General features: G+C 45.2%; 1 protein-coding gene across 2 annotated transcripts in view; it reads left to right on the plus strand.

Moving 5' to 3' along the window:
* BRAP (BRCA1 associated protein) overlaps positions 1-18,064 on the plus strand; it is a 41,605-nt gene extending 23,541 nt beyond the window's left edge. For both annotated transcript variants that reach the window (XM_083151407.1, XM_083151406.1), the window contains exons 9-12: positions 9-118; positions 14,271-14,360; positions 15,476-15,579; positions 16,122-18,064. In XM_083151407.1, the coding sequence (XP_083007533.1) occupies positions 9-118; positions 14,271-14,360; positions 15,476-15,579; positions 16,122-16,470 (653 nt within the window). In that variant the 3' untranslated portion in view covers positions 16,471-18,064. The remainder of the gene's footprint in view (positions 1-8; positions 119-14,270; positions 14,361-15,475; positions 15,580-16,121) is intronic.
* Positions 18,065-18,486: the final 422 nt, after the last annotated feature.

Raw genomic sequence — 18,486 nt, forward strand, 5'->3', positions numbered from 1 at the left:
TTCTTCAGATAATTATGTTCATCGATTGGTTGCCAGCAAAACAGATGGAAAAATTGTGCAATATGAATGTGAAGGGGACACTTGCCAGGATGAAAAGATAGATTCCCTGCAGTTAGAGGTGAGTAGCATTGTTGCACTGTGTAGATGTGTAGATTTCTAGCATTCAAATATACAGATTATGTTGCCTGACTTTGTTTTACTAAACTAGATCACAAAATGGGGAAATATATACAGTGCACAAATGCTGATATTTGCAATTGAAACGCTAAAGGTGCCCACACACTAGAACAATTTTTTCCCCGATAAATCGGCCCATATATCATCCAAGGTTACCAATAATCGGTCGATATCAGTGCGATGTGCGTTCCTGTGGATCTTTTGCTAAATCTTCTGATTTTAAGGCTGCCATACATCTACAGATCGATTGTCAGATGGGCTGGTTGGAACAAAAACCTGGTAATGGATGAGAGTAAATGGCAGTTGACCATTTGCTTTGAAATTCTGGAAAACTGACAAAATCTGTCACTCATCCATTACCAGGTTTTTGTTCCAACCAGCCCAATCTGGCAATCGATCTGTAGATGTATGGCAGCCTTAACATGCTGCACAAAAGATAAGAAGATTTAACAAAAGATCCATAGGAACGCAAATGGGATCTTAAGTAAAATCGGTACTTGTTTCCTAGCACGGCCACACCGATTTCCATCGGGGTGGTCGTGTCGGAAAAATCGCGTCGGTCGCATCGCATGCGACCGACCCGATTTTAAAATTGAATCAAATGTGAATAGGGTCCCTGGGACCCGATTTTACATTGGATTCAATGTCAAATATTCCCTAGACCCCCAATTTTACACCCTGAACCCCACGCCACAATTGACGCCAACCCGAAGCGTGGCGAGCGCAGCGAGCCCGCGAGGGGCGGCGGTGCGCGTCCTCCGACCTTTTCATTCCCCTACTATCCACGTCGGCGTGGAGTTGAGAATATAAAGTGTGGCGAGCGCAGCGAGCCACCGAGCCCGAAGCGTGGCGAGGGGACGCGTATAACTTCACAGGTATACGCGGCCCCTCGCGGGGCTCGCCACGCTTCGGGCTCGGAGGCTCGCTGCGCTTGCCACACTTTATATTCTCAACTCCACGCCGACGTGGATAGTAGGGGAGTGAAAAGGTCGTGGGGTGACGACGGGGCCATATATAATGTGAAATGGGTCATATTGGCCCATTTCACATTGTTTCCTATGTGAGATGGACTTAATCAAGTCCATCTCATCTTGTGCCATTAGATGCTCCCGATTTCCCGACGCGATGCTCCCGATTTCAATGTTAAAAATTATTTTAACATTGAAGCCTATGGAAAAATCGCGGGCATCGCGTCGGGGGAAATGTTAATGGTCGCGACCGACGCGATGCCCACGATTTCGCCTTTGCCGGCAAAATGGACCTGATTTCAAAGGAAATCAGGCCCATCGCGGGCATCGTGTACCTTAACTTTAAGGTACACGATGCCCGCGATTGTGGCCGTGCTAGGAAACAAGTACCGAAAAATCTTTGGTTAAGATGTGCGCTTGCCTAAAATCTTTTTTGTCCAGGACGGAGAAAAGATTTCAAGGCTAATTTATGAGCACATCTTTCTAGTGTGTGGGCACCTTAAGGCTTGGGACACACTTTGTCATTTTGGCGGGTCTCGTCCGGCTCGACGAAAAATAGGCAGGCGGGATTCAATGTCCCGCCTACCAAACACTGAAAAGGGGGCATGGACGTGAGATACGCCCGTGGCTCGCCAAGCTGCGGCCGGGACCTCAACAATCCACAGCCGTATTTAATAGGGCCCCGCCACTATTTCCCCCGTCGGGAATAGCAACAGGAGTTTGAATATCCCCCCTTAGTGTCCAGCAATCACAGGTCCCCAGTAGCTGCAAATGCGACTGTTGTTTCTGATCTACACATATGGGAAGTCAGGTAATTATTCTGGCAACTGATCTGAGGTCCTCTTAACTCAGTCAGGGAAGAGGAATATGGTTGCATGTCTTCTGTGTATGCATACTTGTGTAGCTGTGTAATAGGATTCTCAGTGCTCAGAGAGACACCTTTCTCTGTAGTAATTTTTGCCCCATAGAAGTGTCCTAGTTCACAGTTTGCCCTCAGTAAATGTTATGTCACACTGTAACACCACAGTCCATATTGGTTGACAAGTATATGACTTTGGTGCAGGTTAGTTGTGCTCCCCAAACCTCTGAGTCCCACAGCAATGGCACCCCCTGCACCATCTCTAGCTAACCTGTATACTAACCAGCTTTAAAAAGAGAATTCCTGAGCAACATGCAATTAATAAGTAATACCCCTTCATAGTTCATCATTCGCCATAATATTTTAACATTCATGGACTTTATCCTATGCAGCTGAAAATGTTTTCTATTGCCAACTATATAACTCCCTTCCTTAATATGTGACACTGACTTGACTGAGCTAATCTTTCTTCATAAAGGCCCCCATACACTCCTGAGGACAAGTCGCCCCCGACTTCCCTGGCAGCTCCCCGGGGGGAGCTTGATAAGATTGGCACTTGATGTGCCATTTTTTACATGTGATAAATCGTCTCGATTTATCACATGTAAACCCGGGGAGCAGGGGGGGGCTGCAGAACAGGGCTGCTGGTGGGGGGCGCTGCTAAGGCAGCGTGCAGGGGACGCTGCGGGGGACAGTGACAGAGCCGGGCAGGGGGAGACGGGAGCTGTCAGTGCTGGAAAAAAAAGCCCATACAATGAATGGGCAGCCTGTGATTGGCTGAGTGCTCTCTCAGCCAGTCAGCAATTGGCTTAGAGAGCACTCAGCCAATCACAGGCTGCCCATTCATTGTATGGGCTTTTTTTTTCCAGCGCTGACAGCTTTTCCTGCCCGGCTCTGTTACTGCCAACTCTGTGTCCCCCGCAGCGCCCCCTGTCTTACTAGCAGTGCGTCCCCCCCCCCCCCCACTGCGGAGTTAGTGCAGGCGGGGACCGCAGGCGTCGCAGAGCAGAGACTGTCGGCGCGGCGGGAGAATAAAAAGAAATCTTATTCAAAAGACTGGGCGGCCGCTGATTGGCTGAGAGCTCAGCCAATCAGCGGCCGCCCGGTCTTTTGAATAGGATTTCTTCCTATTCTCCCACCGCGCCGATGGTCTCTGCTCTGCGACGCCTGCGGTCCCCGCCTGCACTACCTCCGCCGGGAGCCATCAATGCGGGGGGGGGGGGGGGGGGGCGCTGCTAGACGGGGAGGCTGTATACCCTCTCTACTTATGTGCCTTTCTTAGAATATATAAACCTCTGCCACCCTGATAATTGCGTCGGTGTCCTGTCCCCTGGTGCAACTATCCATATTAACCATGTACTTGTCCTAAACTGTCTTGTACTGTAATTTGTTATGTGTTTTTTGATTATAACTATGCTCTGTAAAGTGCCGCGGAATCTGTGTGCGATATATAAGAAACTGTTAATAAATAAAAATAAATAAATATAAAGATATATCGGATCTGAACATCGTGGGTGCTAAAAAGCACCCATGATGGCTCAGATTCCGATATATCTTATGTTCTGCAGGTCCGACGCCATGATCCGATCCGATTCGCGCGGGACCGCGCATCAGATCAGATGTCAAACACATGCGATTTTTGGCCGATTCCACCCGATTTATCGGCCCAAAGGGCCGAAATCGGATGAAATCGGCCGAGAATCGCATAGTGTATGGGGGCCTTTACTTCCATCCAATGGCCATGATGGAGTCATCCTTTGTCTCTGGTCATAGCTGTTGCACACACTCCATTTCTGAACTCCACTCTGTAGTAAATCTATTGATCAGAACCTGAAAATAACAATTCCAGCACCTGGGATAATTAGTTAACATATAATTGACCTAAATAATTTAATCTGAGGTCCGTTGCAAAACAAGGCACTTGATCTGATTTCCAGCATCACTGGGTCTTTGGATCATTTTGAGGTGTTTTTCTCATTGTGGGGATTTCTTTTGAAATTTCAGACCTCATTACAAGTATGTGGGATTATGATAACAAACAATAGAGGTGTTTCATGTATTCTTCCCAGACCATGGTCTGATGTCTCATTGTGGCTGGTAACTGCAAACCTTAGTTGCCTAACCCAATCACTACCACTTATCACACCTTTATTGCTCCATTGTCCTTAGTGGCCATACCCTTCACATTTCACCAATTTCTCTTTTTCAGTAGTTAGCACTCCAATGGGGGGAACTAAATTACCCCATAACGCTCCATAGGTTTACCACAAATTTAACTACACCACCACTAAAAAGATGATCAGCTGGGGCAAATCCCTATTTCACCTACATGCAGCAGGGGCCACTGCAGTCATTACATGTGGGGATAGAGTAGGTGTACTGGAGGAGTAGCACTTTAAGAAAAATTTACTGCTGCAGGCTCCTCCCTTCTCTATCCCCACCCATACCCTAGTCTTAGAAAAAAGTGCCCGGAGGAGTAGGTTCTCTGGGCCTCTTCTCCTCAGGGAGTTTAGGTCTTTTTACCTTTTTATTTTTTAAATTTTTTTATTTTTACTGCATTGACACAGGCAGACCCCTCCGCAGGGTCTGCCTGCTTCGTGGGACCTGGAGAGGTGCTGGTTGCCACTGCCCGCAGTGCGCCTTCCACGCACCTGGCCACCACACCGGGGACCCGCCGAAGCTGCCCGCAGCTCGCGTTACGGGTCCAAGGCCTGGCCACTGCTCCAGGAGGTGGCAGCATCGCTGCAGGTAAGCGGCGCTTGGCGCCGAAATGTGGCCGGAGACGGGCGGGCGCAACCGTCTCAGTACCCCAGCAGCCTGTACCTGACGTCCGCCATCTTGGGCAATGTCAGAGGGGACAAAGGTCAGAGCGGAGGCTGTACACAGCGCTCCGCTCTCAGATGTAATGCTCGCCGGAGGGAGAGGGCGGACCTAAGTGACATCACGACTTGGCGCCCTTCTCCTTTCCCCTCTCAGCCGACGGCGCCATTGCTGCCCCGCCGCGTGCGACTCTCAGTTATATTAACGCCACAGGCTTGCTACCAGGACTGGTGAAAAGCGCAGCATCGCGCAGACACTGCAGTCCAGTGCCCCGTCACACTCTGCAGAGAAGGTCTGTACGTTGGTGGGGGTTTTTTGTGCACACTTATAGGGGGATTTTTTATAACAAGGCTCCCCCCTCCCTATCCTAGCTCAGCTCCGCTGCTCTAAGCATAGGAATACTGTTGGTTACAGCCAGTGTGTTTTTCTGTGTGTGAGTGTGTGGGTGCAGTGTGTACTAAAACTTATCTACACTGTCTGACACTATGGCAGGAAAAGCTGCCTCTAAGGCCGCCCTTAAGGTTTTTACTTGCAAGGCTTGCAAGGAGCAATACACCCAGCATATAAAGGGTGTTTCCCTGTGTGAGTCTTGTTATAAGGCAGAGCACACACAGTATGTGGAGCCTCAGACATCCCAGTCAGAGTCTTCTGAACCCTTATTACAAAATATATTGGCAGGTCTGGCTGCAGAGTTAGCTGCATCCAGGAAAGATAGGGAGCGTTTTCAGGCCCACCTATCTATTATGAACACTACTGAGCCATCCTGGGATAGGACCCTCATTCAGTCAGTGGACTCCCTGTCCAATACAGTGGCGGGCCCTTCACGCCCACCTCAGAAGCGAGCAAGGTCACCCATTTGCTTACTGCAAGGATCAGACAATGATACTGATGTGGATGAGGATATGCCTCCTTTAGATGAACCAGAACAGGTTCAAGATGAGGTACTACCTCGAGATGACCCGCAAGGGGTGGAGGGCCTCATTCAGGCAGTCAGGACCACCCTTAATTTGATTGAGGAGGATACTATCCATTTTTGGACGCGCAAAAAAACACCAGGTTACCTTTCCTGACTCAGCAGAGTTGGATAGGCCATTGCTTAATGTGTGAAAAATGCCGGACAAGAAATTTCAGTTGTCCAGGCGCATGAAAATGTTGTACCCCTTTTCTCCAGAATCTAGGGAAAAATGGGAAAATCCGCCCCCGGCAAGGCTGTCAAAACACACCACGCTCCCAGTCCCGGCTGCAGTGGCGTTGAAGGAGGCTCCTGACCGTCGCCTAGAGACCACGGTAAAATCAATTTATTCCACTGCAGGGGTTTTACTGAGACCAGCCTTAGCTTCAGCCTGGGTCAGTAAGGCCATGGAAAAATGGGCAGAAGAGTTGGCGCTAGGTTTGCAGAGCGGTAGGCCTCGTGAGGAACTGCTCCAATTGGCTCTGTACGTAAAAGACGAAGCTGTCTATATACAGGAGAGCAGACGTAGCTGAGTTGGGGGCCAGAGTCTTCGCATCGGCAGTTTTAGCCAGGCGCACTATCTGGTTGAGGTCTTGGCAGGCTGAAGCCGACATCAAAAAGGCCGTAGAAGCATTACCCTATGCGGGGGATATGCTATTCTGCCCGGAGCTTGACAAGCTTATTGCTCAAGCTACAGGAGAAAAGTCCTACCTTCCTCCCCTCATCCACTCCTACACCAAAGCGACAATATACGGCTCCGTCCTTTCGGGCCTTTAGGGGTGGAGCTTCATTTAGAGGACGCTCCAGGGGAGGTTTTTCGTCCTTTCGAGGGCGCAGAGGCAGAGGTGCCAGAGGAGCTGCGGCCACTGCCACCTCTACCCGCAGAGCAGAGCCCAAGGTTGCAGATAAGCCTGTGGCATGACGGGCTTCCTGCCCATTTGGGGGATCCCAAAGTGGGCGCAAGGTTATCCCTCTTCGAAAAGGTCTGGAGGTCTCACTGCCGAGACGGTTGGGTGCTTCAGATTGTGGAACACGGGTACAAACTGGAGTTTGTTCAGGCTCCGCTGAACAGATTTTTTACAACAGGCCTACCTGCTCTGGCAACAGCACAAGTAGCAGTGGTGAACACCATTCAAAAATTCCTCCAGGAAGGGGTCATTCTACCTGTCCCCAAAACCCAGGAAAGACTCGGTTATTACTCCAGTCTTTTCGTAGTACCGAAACCGGACGGATCGGTACGACCTATCCTCAATCTGAAGCACCTGAACGATTTTGTAGTGTACCACAGATTCAAGATGGAATCCATAAGGTCGGTCATTGCAAGCCTGGAACCAAGGGAGTTTATTTTTTCACTGGATATAAAGTATGCATATTTGCATATTCCTATCTGAGATTAGGAATTCAGGGCACTCCCTTTCGGCCTCTCATCAGCGCCAAGAACCTGCACAAAGGTTATGGCTTGCATGATATCAGCCCTTCGGATTCAGGGGATAACGATTGTGCCCTACCTGGACGATCTACTCCTGAAAGCGTCCTCATCCCAGAAGCTCCAGGAGGATGCCAGGACTACCTGCAATTTCCTAGTCCAGAACGGATGGATCTTGAATTTCAAGAAGTCACAGCTGCAACCAACGCAGGTGATTTTGTTCCTGGGACTGCTGTTCGACACCGTCCAAGAAAAGGTTTTTCTGCCTCTGAAAAAGATCACAGTGATCCAGCAGAAGGTCCGTCAGGTTCTGACGCCTCGCAGAGTCTCGGTGCATTTATGCACGAAGCTTTTAGGCCTGATGGTAGCAGCCTTCGAGGCCCTGTCTTACGGAAGATTTCATTCCAGGACATTCCAGGAAAATCTTCTGGCACAATGGTCAGGGTCCCATCTTCACAATCCACCGGACCATTGTGCTTTCAAGAGAAGCAAGACCCTCCCTTCAGTGGTGGCTGAATACACCCAACCTCACCCAGGGCCGCTCTTTCCAGTCCCAGGTCTGGACAATGGATGCCAGCCTTCGGGGTTGGGGAGCAGTTACCCTGGGTCACACATTCCAGGGTCTTTGGACAAGCCAAGAGGCCCGGTTACCCATAAATATCCTGGAATTGCGGGCGATCAGGTTGGCCCTGGCTCAGGCCCACACCCTTCTGGTCGGCAAGGCGGTAAGGATACAATCAGACAACATCACAGCGGTATCCTACATAAATCGACAGGGGGGCACCAGGAGCAGGACGGCCATGCGAGAAGTCCGCCCGATTCTGGCCTGGGCAGAGGCGTACACCATCAGCTTCTCCGCCGTCTTTATTCCAGGAGTGGAAAATTGGGAGGCGGATTACCTCAGCAGGCAGGATCTCCACCCGGGGGAATGGGGCCTTCATCCGGAGGTTTTCCAACAGCTGGTCCAGAGATGGGGGATGCCACAGATCGATCTCATGGCATCCAAGCTGAATCACAAACTTCCTCAATACTACGCCAGAGCTCAGGATCCAGCAGCTGCTGCTGTGGATGCCCTGTCCATTCCTTGGGACTTCGACCTGGTATACCTCTTCCCGGCTATTCCGCTACTTCAAAAGGTACTCAAACGGATAAAGAGGGAGGCAACGGGGGTCATCCTGATTGCCCCGGATTGGCCCAGGTGACCATGGTACTCCGACCTCAGGGACCTGTTAGTGGACGACCCATGGCGCCTACCGCTGCGAGAAGACCTGCTGTTGCAAGGTCCATTCGTCTACCCCGACTTGCCTCGTCTACGTTTGACGGCATGGCGGTTGAGGCCGAGCTTTTGAAGAGGAGAGGTATACCGGGGACGGTCATACCTACGATGATCAAGGCAAGGAAGGATGTGATAGCGTCTCACTACCATCGCATATGGAAGTCTTACATCCGCTGGTGCGAGGCCAGGAAGGCACCTAAGGCGATGTTTTCACTGGCTAGACTCCTTGAATTCCTGCAGGCTGGCCTTTCGGCAGGTTTGATGCTGGCTTCTCTCAAGGTCCAGATTTCAACCCTCTCTGTATTTTTTCACCGCAGGATAGCGCTGATCCCTGAAGTACAGACCTTTTTGAAAGGAGTACTTCGTCTGCAACCACCGTTTACTGCCCCGACGGAACCGTGGGATTTGGCGGTGGTTTTGGACTTTCTGAAATCAGAGGTTTTTGAGCCGCTGGACACCCCGGATCTCAAGTTTATGACTTGGAAGACTGTGATGCTGCTGGCGTTGGCCTCAGCACGTAGGGTTTCTGAATTAGGGGCCCTCTCATGTAAGTCTCCATTCATTGTTTTTTTTGGAAACAGTACAACAAAAACAAAGATTTTAAACCAGTAAATCGTGCGCTATGACATGCAGCTTTGGTACAAGACAGGAGATTGAAGAACCACTTCAATCAAACAGATACAATACCAAAAACGAGTTCTGAATTGTCCCAGTGCGCTTAGTCTCAGATGCAATTCTCTCAGTTTGTGTTTGAGATGTGAGTGGACCCCAAAACAGAAAACAAGAAATACAAAATAGTGTAATACTATTTTACATAAAACGATGCTCCAAATTAATGATATCCTTGCAGAATTTAAACCGTACCAGAATGATATGTCTACTGATTTTGTAGACTCAAGCGTATTTATCATAGGGGGCTGTATCCCAAAGCAGATCACCTCCTCTTCCCTCTTTCTCTGAATGTGATGGTGGGCACTCGGAGGGGCACAGAGAGAGAAGAGAAAAAACTTGGTGCAATAACGTTTTATTTCAACAAAAAGGTGCAGTAAAACAAATACCAAAGGTAGGATCTCAGGACTCTCACCCTCTATTATTGTCCACATCGGAATGTTGCAGACAATACAAGCATGATACAAGCATGTCTCCACAGGCGGCTTGTGGAGACAGAAGGAGGACGTCAGGACAATCGAACCCTAAGATTCAGCATCCAGGGACGCCTGTTGAGTATTACATCATGCTTGTATTGTCTGCAACATTCCATTGTGGACAATAATAGAGGGTGAGAGTCCTGAGATCCTACCTTTTGGTATTTGTTTTACTGCACCTTTTTGTTGAAATAAAACGTTATTGCACCAAGTTTTTTCTCTTCTCTCTCTGTGCCCCTCCGAGTGCCCACCATCACATTCAGAGAAAGAGGGAAGAGGAGGTGATCTGCTTTGGGATACAGCCCCCTATGATAAATACGCTTGAGTCTACAAAATCAGTAGACATATTATTCTGGTACGGTTTAAATTCTGCAAGGATATCATTAATTTGGAGCATCGTTTTATGTAAAATAGTATTACACTATTTTGTATTTCTTGTTTTCTGTTTTGGGGTCCACTCACATCTCAAACACAAACTGAGAGAATTGCATCTGAGATTAAGCGCACTGGGACAATTCAGAACTCGTTTTTGGTATTGTATCTGTTTGATTGAAGTGGTTCTTCAATCTCCTGTCTTGTACCAAAGCTGCATGTCATAGCGCACGATTTACTGGTTTAAAATCTTTGTTTTTGTTGTACTGTTTCCAGCGCTCTCCCGCCCAGACTTAAAAGCTTGGGTATGTTTCCCCACATGTAATGACTGCAGTGGCCCCTGCTGCATGTAGGTGAAATAAGGAATTTGGTACTTACCGATAATTCCCTTTCACCGAATCAGCAGGGGACACTGCACGCCCACCCAGCACTGGTTCTCCTGCCATGATGTTAGTGTGGTATGAGTGAAAGATATGCTCTTTCTGTTCGTTGCAATGTTTGTTGCATAATTGTTACTCTTTAGATAGGGAGGATCATTGTTTCCCTATGTTTCTTGGTATGTTAGTATGTTCACGTTATGTGCCTTGTCTACTAACTCTGTTTATGTTTTAGCTCCGTTCCCTACCGGGTCGGCCCGGTCTCTCTTCTCCTCTCGGACACAGTTTTCTAAGACTGGGGTCTGGGTGGGGATAGAGGAGGGAGGAGCCTGCAGCAGTAATTTTTCTTAAAGTGCCACACCTCCAGTACACCTACTCTATCCCCACATGTAATGACTGCAGTGTCCCCTGCTGATTCGGTGAAAGGGAATTATCGGTAAATACCAAATTCCTTATTTTAAGTAAAAAAGTCAGGATTTGTTTCTGAACCCCTGGGACACTCCCCTGAATTACTAATTAGACACTTCAAAGTTTTTAATTATAATTTTTATTATCAATTGGTCAGACCGGTACTGGAATGCAGACACTGATGAGGATACCAGTGCTGGAATCCTGACTGCCGTCATCCCAGTGGAAAGTATGCAGAGTGGGTTAGCGTTAGACTTTTTCAGGTTCGGCAGTGGGGTGTAAGGGTCAGGGAGGATTTGCAGGTTACGCTGCTGGTTGGGGTGGTAACTATACTTACTGTACACCTGCGGGCATTCCCTCCTTCAGGATGCTGGAGTCAGTATTCTGACTGCTGACATTTCCACCATTGGTCATCTGTGTGTATTCTAATTAATGCCTAGTATTGTTACAATGGTAAACATACTAAATGTTTGACTATGGTTAATTTTCAAAAGTATATTTGCCAGTATTATCATTCCAATTGTATAACGAAAAAATAACACTTATATTTTACACTTAAGTAGTTTCCACTACTCAAAGTTACTTTACACTTAAGTAGTTTCCACTACTCAAAGTTACTAAGATAGGAGTTCTATTTCACATGGCATGTTGCTATGGGCAACAATCAGAATTTACTTCTTATTTATTTAGCAAATTCTAGAAGATAATAGATAGTATCTGATTGGTTGCCCATAGCAACATCCCATGTGAAATAGAACTATCTTAGTAAATTTCTCCCATTGTGTATCCTATGTTTTATATGTGCTTTTGGTTCCTGGGGCTACTGCATTTTTAAATACTGATATTGTGCCAGCCTACGTAGCAACACTTCCCCCATACTTGAATGTGCCTCCCTCTTTCTCCTATCCACCTGTACTGGTCTCATGAGACCAGACATTTATGGCTCTGTGAAATTTTTTTCTAAATATTCCCCTTTCGTCAGTCCCCTGCAAAGGTGTTTTCATGTCATTCCTCTCCCCCCTGCATCTTAAGGTGCCCACACACTAGAACGATTTTTTGGCCGATTGTCCGATTTTTTTATAAATCGGCCGATATATCGTATGATATTTACCGATAATTGGCCGATATCGGTCCGATGCGCGCTCCCGTGGATCTTTAGCTGAATCTTCTGATCTTACGTGCTGCACAAACGAGCAGAAGATTTAACAAAAGATCCATAGGAACGCACACGGGATCTTAAGAAAAATCTTTGGTAAAGATGTGCGCTTGCCTGAAATATTTGGTCCAGGGCGGACCAAATATTTGAAGGCTAATTTATGCGCACATCTTAAGATCGCAGATCTTTCTAGTGTGTGGGCACCTTTACACCTACCCCACCATGTGCTATTCCTGTAATGTGTACCTCCGCAGATTGCACACAAGCCGGCTCTAATCTATGCAGTGCACAGAGATGGTTGCCTCAGATGGTTTCTCTGCGGGCAGGTTGTGCTTTGTGCAGATGTTTTTGTTCAGGGTATATCATACTACTACACAATGCTTTCCAATATCTGCATTCGGACCTTGTATGGCTCGCCTCCCACAGTGTAAACTTCGTAGTGCACCCAACATGGCTACCGCATCTGGTATACTTGTGGATGGGATGCAAAATACATGGACCGGAGTCTACACTGAAATCACCCATTTTGTGTAATTTCTTCTAGGAGTAATCTGTTCCACACAGGGTAATCCTACGCAGAGCACCTAAAATGGCTGCTTGGCTACCTTGTCAGGGTGGAGTACACAACCCTTGGAAGTTATCCAAAATGCTGCACCACTCCTGCATTATGCTAACTGTGTGCTCAAGGGTTTCTTTTGTCTCTTGACTTGTCTGTTATTGTACTACCTCCACCCTCTCATGTATTATGTGCATTGTTTTAATGTCTGTAAAGCGCCTTGAGTCCTGTTGGAGAAAGTGCGCTATATAAATAAAACGTGCTTACTTCTAGAACTGGGGCAGTCAATGTACATAACTAGACCTGCTGTATGCCCCCATACTCTGGTCTGACTTGTCTGACACACAAGTCAGATCACATTTCCCTTTGACTCCCCTTACAGCTGCATTTAAGATTTATCCTATGTGCAACACATACGACCTCCGACCTGATGCACATGGGGCCGCGTATTGGGTTGATTTGGATGGCAAACACATGCGATTTGGCCCGATTTCCTCCGATTTCTCATCCCGATCCGTTGGAATCGGGTGAAAACAGGCCAAATTGCACAAGTATAATGGGCCCTTAACTACACATGCCAGCATGCCCTACCAAAGGTTTAGCTTGCCCCAACAGTAAAACAGGCTGGGATGTGTAGTTCCAAAGCAGCTGGAGTGCAACACATTGCCTACTCCTGCTATAGGAGGTGATAAAGTGGCTTTACCACTTGTAGTGTAGACTAGATTTGACTTGTGTAAGCTATCACTAAATAACAACACTAAGGAATGTCTACGTATGGTCAGATCAGTGGTGGATTAAGTAGAGCCCTTTTTTTCCTTCAAAACTTGCCAATTTAAAAAAACCCAGGATACAAAAAACACTATATTTGTTTGTGCTCAATTATGTAAATGTTACCGGAAAAAGTATACTTTAAATTTATAGTTTGTACAAATTCAGTATTTTGGATAACTAGATTGATTATTTTCGGTGTGGATCATTAGGTTGACAATGATCCATACCACTGGTGTGCCGGTGATTTATTTATATATTTTTTCTAAATAATCAGTCTTGTTCTGGGGGGTGCAAGAAAAAAGATCTGTCATTTTCTATAGAAATCACCAGGTTACATTTCAGTCCCCCAATGGGCTAGTCAAATTTGGCCTGTTTTCGTCAGATTTAGATGGATCTGACAGACCTATCTGAGGGAAAAAAGGATGTGCGGCTGAAATTGTGTGCACACGAAATGGTGTACGCACGCATCAATTTACGATTTTCGATTTAATTTGCTTTCGATTTCCCCAGTTTCACCCCCTTTCGATTTGGCCTTTTGCTTTTTCATTCGATTTTACATTCAATCTGCACTGTTGCATTTGATATCGAAATCTATTTGGTTCTATAACCAAAATCGAATCGAAAACCTGTTAAAATCGAAGCGTGTGTACATCCTTTGAGTCTCAGATTCATATGATGAAAAAATCTATTCTGTCCTCTAATTGAACAAAAAACAAATGTGGCTCCATTAAAAACAATAAAAAAAAAAAACCAAACCATAGGTTTTGGCATTTTTAAATTCCCACATTTGTTTATCTTCACTTACATAAATGAGTTAGGCCCTGGGTTCACAAGTCTTATATAATCAATAGCAACTTTGAGCCATGTTTTTTTTTAGTGCAGGTAAAAAGTGCAAAAAAATAATAATTTTATTAAAGAAGAACAATTGTGCTACTTTCCCTAATCTGCAAGTGAGCATCGGACCAATTTTTTCCCTTTGCTGTCATTGTGATCCTTATTGTTTGTAGTACTCCTACCTGCTCACCAGCCAGCTGGAGTCTCAGCGCATCTATTGGGAGAACAAGATTGTGCGTTTGGAAAAGGATACAGCAGATGAGGTGAGTGACAACAACTGATGTGTATCTGTCAATCAAGACTGTATTTTGTAAATGCCGGGTCTGCTTCGACTGTTTTCTCTACCATTTGCACTATTCTTCTAATCCCCAGGGGTATGGGTCATAGGGTTGACACTATGGTCGACCACTTAAAGTCGACAGGGCTGAGGTCAACACATGAAATAGGTCGACAGGGCTAAAATCGGCACAAGCATTAGATCAACAGTCAAAAGATGGACATGAGTTTTTCACATTTTTTTTTTGTCCCGAATTTCGACGTAAGTTGACATGGACACCGTATCAGTGAACCGCATTCCCTTGCTTCGGGCACGGTGTCTCACTGCGCTTGGCAGACTATTATATTCTCTCTCCACACCCTAGTGGATGGTAGGGTATGAAATATTACCTGTCGGCACAATAAAAAAATGTGAAAAACTCATGTCAACCCTTTGACTGTCAACCTTCCCATTGTCGACCTAATGCTTGAGTCGACCTTTTGACCTGATCAACCTTCAGAGTGTCGACTTAGCGATCATATCCCATCACCAGAAAGTCTGCAAAGTAAAGTAAATCATTCTGAGGGGTAGATGTATGAAGCAGTGATAAGGGAGGAGAAGACCGGCCAATCAACTCCTGACTGTTAAATTACAGGCTGGGTTTAAAAAGGGACAGTTAGGATCTGATTGGCCGGTGATAAACTACCAGTCACTTTATCACTTCTCCTACCATATCACTGCTTCATACATCTACCCCTTTATCATTTAAGCACTACTAACTTTTCATTTGTACATACCATAGCAGTACAGGTAGACTATAAACATATTAAATTTATGAGATGCTCATCTCAAATGCTTACACTGTAGTTCAAATTGAGTAATATAGTACATTGTACCATGGTAATTATTGCAGATTATTTCTATACACCGATCCATAATCTGCATGTACCACACCGTGAAAGAGCTACACGTTCAGTGCTGTATGTAGCTGATAATGAGGTCTCTTTATTATGCACTGTGTGAAGCCTTGTGAGCCCTAGCAGAGTCTCTCCAGCGCACTCGGACAGTGATATGACTAGGCGATTACATTTTTATGGCTGTGCATTGAATTTACTCCTCTAGATTAACAATATGAAGGCCAAGTTCAAGGAGACAATCGATAAGTGTGACAGCATGGAGCACAGACTGAATGACCTTCTCAAGGAGAAACAAGCTGTAGAGAGAAGGTGTGCTCATTTTTTTTTTATTTTTTTTTTTTATTAAAGTTTGACCGTAAAATATTGCAGGTTTTAAGATTTTGGGGTGACTATAACGATGCACACTACCATCGCTGTAAAGCATTTATACGGCTAACATTACAGTAACATATAAATATCCTAGGTAATTTTCCAAGATCATAAAACAGAGTTTACAAACATTAGTGTTTTGTAAAGTATATTTGCCTTGTATATTATTTAGCCATTGAAGTATAAAGGAAGGGCCGCGTATGTTGGACCCATATGAATAATGCGTAGAATAGAACATACTCACTTTGGGGAAACCCCATACTCACATATTGCATGCAGGATTTGTACACAGAGCATATTTGTTCTGGATATAGAGCACATTGAACAACCACACCACGCAGAAAGCATTTACTTATCCACTCTAGATGTACGTAACATGCAACACGTTCATCCAGGATGAATCTAATTATCAGTTTGTGCTGTGCATATTTTTTTTCTCTGAGGAAATTATGGTTAACCTTTATTTCTCTGCCATTTGAAAGGTGTACTCAGCTAAACACAAAGGTGTCCAAGCTTTCTACAGAGCTGAAGGAAGAGCAGGAAATGAACAAATGTCTGAGAGCCAATCAGGCTGTGCTCCAAGCCAATCTGAAAGAGGAGGAGGCTCTGAGAAAAGAGGCCTCTGAGCAGAAGGATCTGCAGATTGTGGAAATGCAGGAGCAACTACGCGATGTCATGTTCTACTTGGAAGCTCAGCGCAAAATCAACCAGATGCCCGAGGAGGCACGGCAGGAAATTCAAGATGGTCAGATCAACATCGCTGTGGCCTCCTCTAGCTCTCCTCCAACGTCTGGAAAATCAAGAAAGGGGCGTGGAAAAAGAGGAAAATAGTGCAAACAGAAGTCGGCGGTATATCCAGATACACCCTATGGGCCTCTGTTTGTTTTCCCTTTGGAGTGAGATACATGAAACTTTGCTACAAAGAAGTCTCACCAGTATCATTGCTGGGATGTCAGGAATCCCAGCTTTAATATTTATAGCTTAGTCTCTAGTCCTGAATGATCAGAGATGTAGACATTGATGCTTTCTCTGAGAAACAAGCTTTTTAAGGCAAATAGATGGGCGCATCCTACACGAAAAACAAAGCAGAAATCCTTCAATTTCCATGACTGATTTTATGACTTATTTTAAAGTCCTGGCACCCAAACTTTGCTTTCTTTGTTAAAAAGAATTGGTAATGACACGGACCATAAAAAGTTGTTGTGGCCTTTATGAGAGGATGAGAATTAAAATTTCTGTGGAGTAGATTTACAAAATAGGATTTTGGATCATTTGTACAAATTTGTTTTTAAAATATTCAAATTGTAAAATTTGGCTGTAATTCCACAGTGACTGTTATTTGATTTAGGAGGGATTTATATCATAAGAACAATTGTTTCACAGGTAGTTGGCGATCAGTAATATAAATCATCTAGGCTTATTTAATAATGTTTCTTGCCAGTACTTTAATTACAGGCTTGTAACTTACAGAAGTTGTCATCTCTAATTTAAAACCAAAAAAAACTCCCATTCAATGGCAAAAGTAGAAAGTTCTTAATTTATATGCAAAATACTTGCAAATATAATAGGATGGTATAAACCAATGCCCAGACAATCCTTTCATTAGGAGCCAGTGAAGGTTCTTAGACATGATTTATCTCCTGAATTGATATGCTGCATTTTCCTGAGGATTGATTGCATTAACAATATAGCAGCCTATGCCATGTTTTGCAATGGGTACATCTTAAATCGGCAGTACAGAAGTACTTTTCTGTAAGGTACTACATATTATTGGCACTTAACACTTGCATGCCATAGCCAAATGTGCTCTTAATGTCACAGTGCAGCATTATGATGTCAGGCACTTGCTGGCAAAGCTTATGAAATACAGTCATTCATAATGTAACTATGTGTCACCCAGCTGTGATTTGATATGCCTCACCAATGATCGGAATCCTGACGGTCAGTATACCGACATCAGAATCCTGATGGTCACTATGCCGTCGGAGTGCAAAAAATCCACTTGTGGGCTCGGTTACTCTCTTCGCTCACCAAAGGTTCTGATCTCCCTCTATTGGGGTCCTAAAACTCCACGAGGGAGAATAGACCCTGTTGGTTGGGATTGCGACTGGCAGGCAGATGAACAGTCAGGATTTCGGCATCTTTATTCTGACCTTCGGAATCCCGACTGTCATCTAGTCATTCGATACCTCCCAGCAGTAATTGGCAGGATGAAGATAATGGTTCTGTATCCACAAATGTAACCAAACTACTTATTTTCCTGTGTGTTTATAAGGTGGAAGTCTTGTGAAAACAGACATTACACTCCTTTTAAAAAAAACTGTATTCATCCTGTAACTTGGGGTTCTGTTGATTCTGTTGTATTGAGTCTCTAGTTTGTCAGTTATTCAAATACATCAGTAATAAATTTGTTTCAGACTCGTAACTCATAGTGCTATACTTGGAAACTCGCTCAAAGCAAATGCTTCGAACGCTAGTCTCTACTTTTGTGTTTGCCTCTATGTTTGTGCATGTCTGATAGAGAAAGAGATGTCATTTCACTCACTGCCAACAGATGGCAGTGTTTCGGAGACACACAAACAGACACTAGACATATATAGATGATGTGGGATTCATGAGTTAAGCATAGAGACTAAAGAAATGTGTGGCTTGCATATGTACTAGGTTCATAGAAGTGGATTTGGTAGGTTTGCACAGATTTATTTATTTTAATTGTATTTTTTTGTGTGTGTGTGTGCGCATATCTTATACAAAAGAAAAAAAAATCTGATATCTGACCAGATTCAGTGTGTGGAAGCTTAGATTTGTGTGAACTTCGCCCTAAAACAACCAAAAAAAAAGGTAAAG

The sequence above is a fragment of the Crinia signifera genome, chromosome 1 (genome assembly GCF_055691185.1).
Source record: "Crinia signifera chromosome 1, ASM5569118v1, whole genome shotgun sequence".
Classification (NCBI taxonomy): domain Eukaryota; kingdom Metazoa; phylum Chordata; class Amphibia; order Anura; family Myobatrachidae; genus Crinia; species Crinia signifera.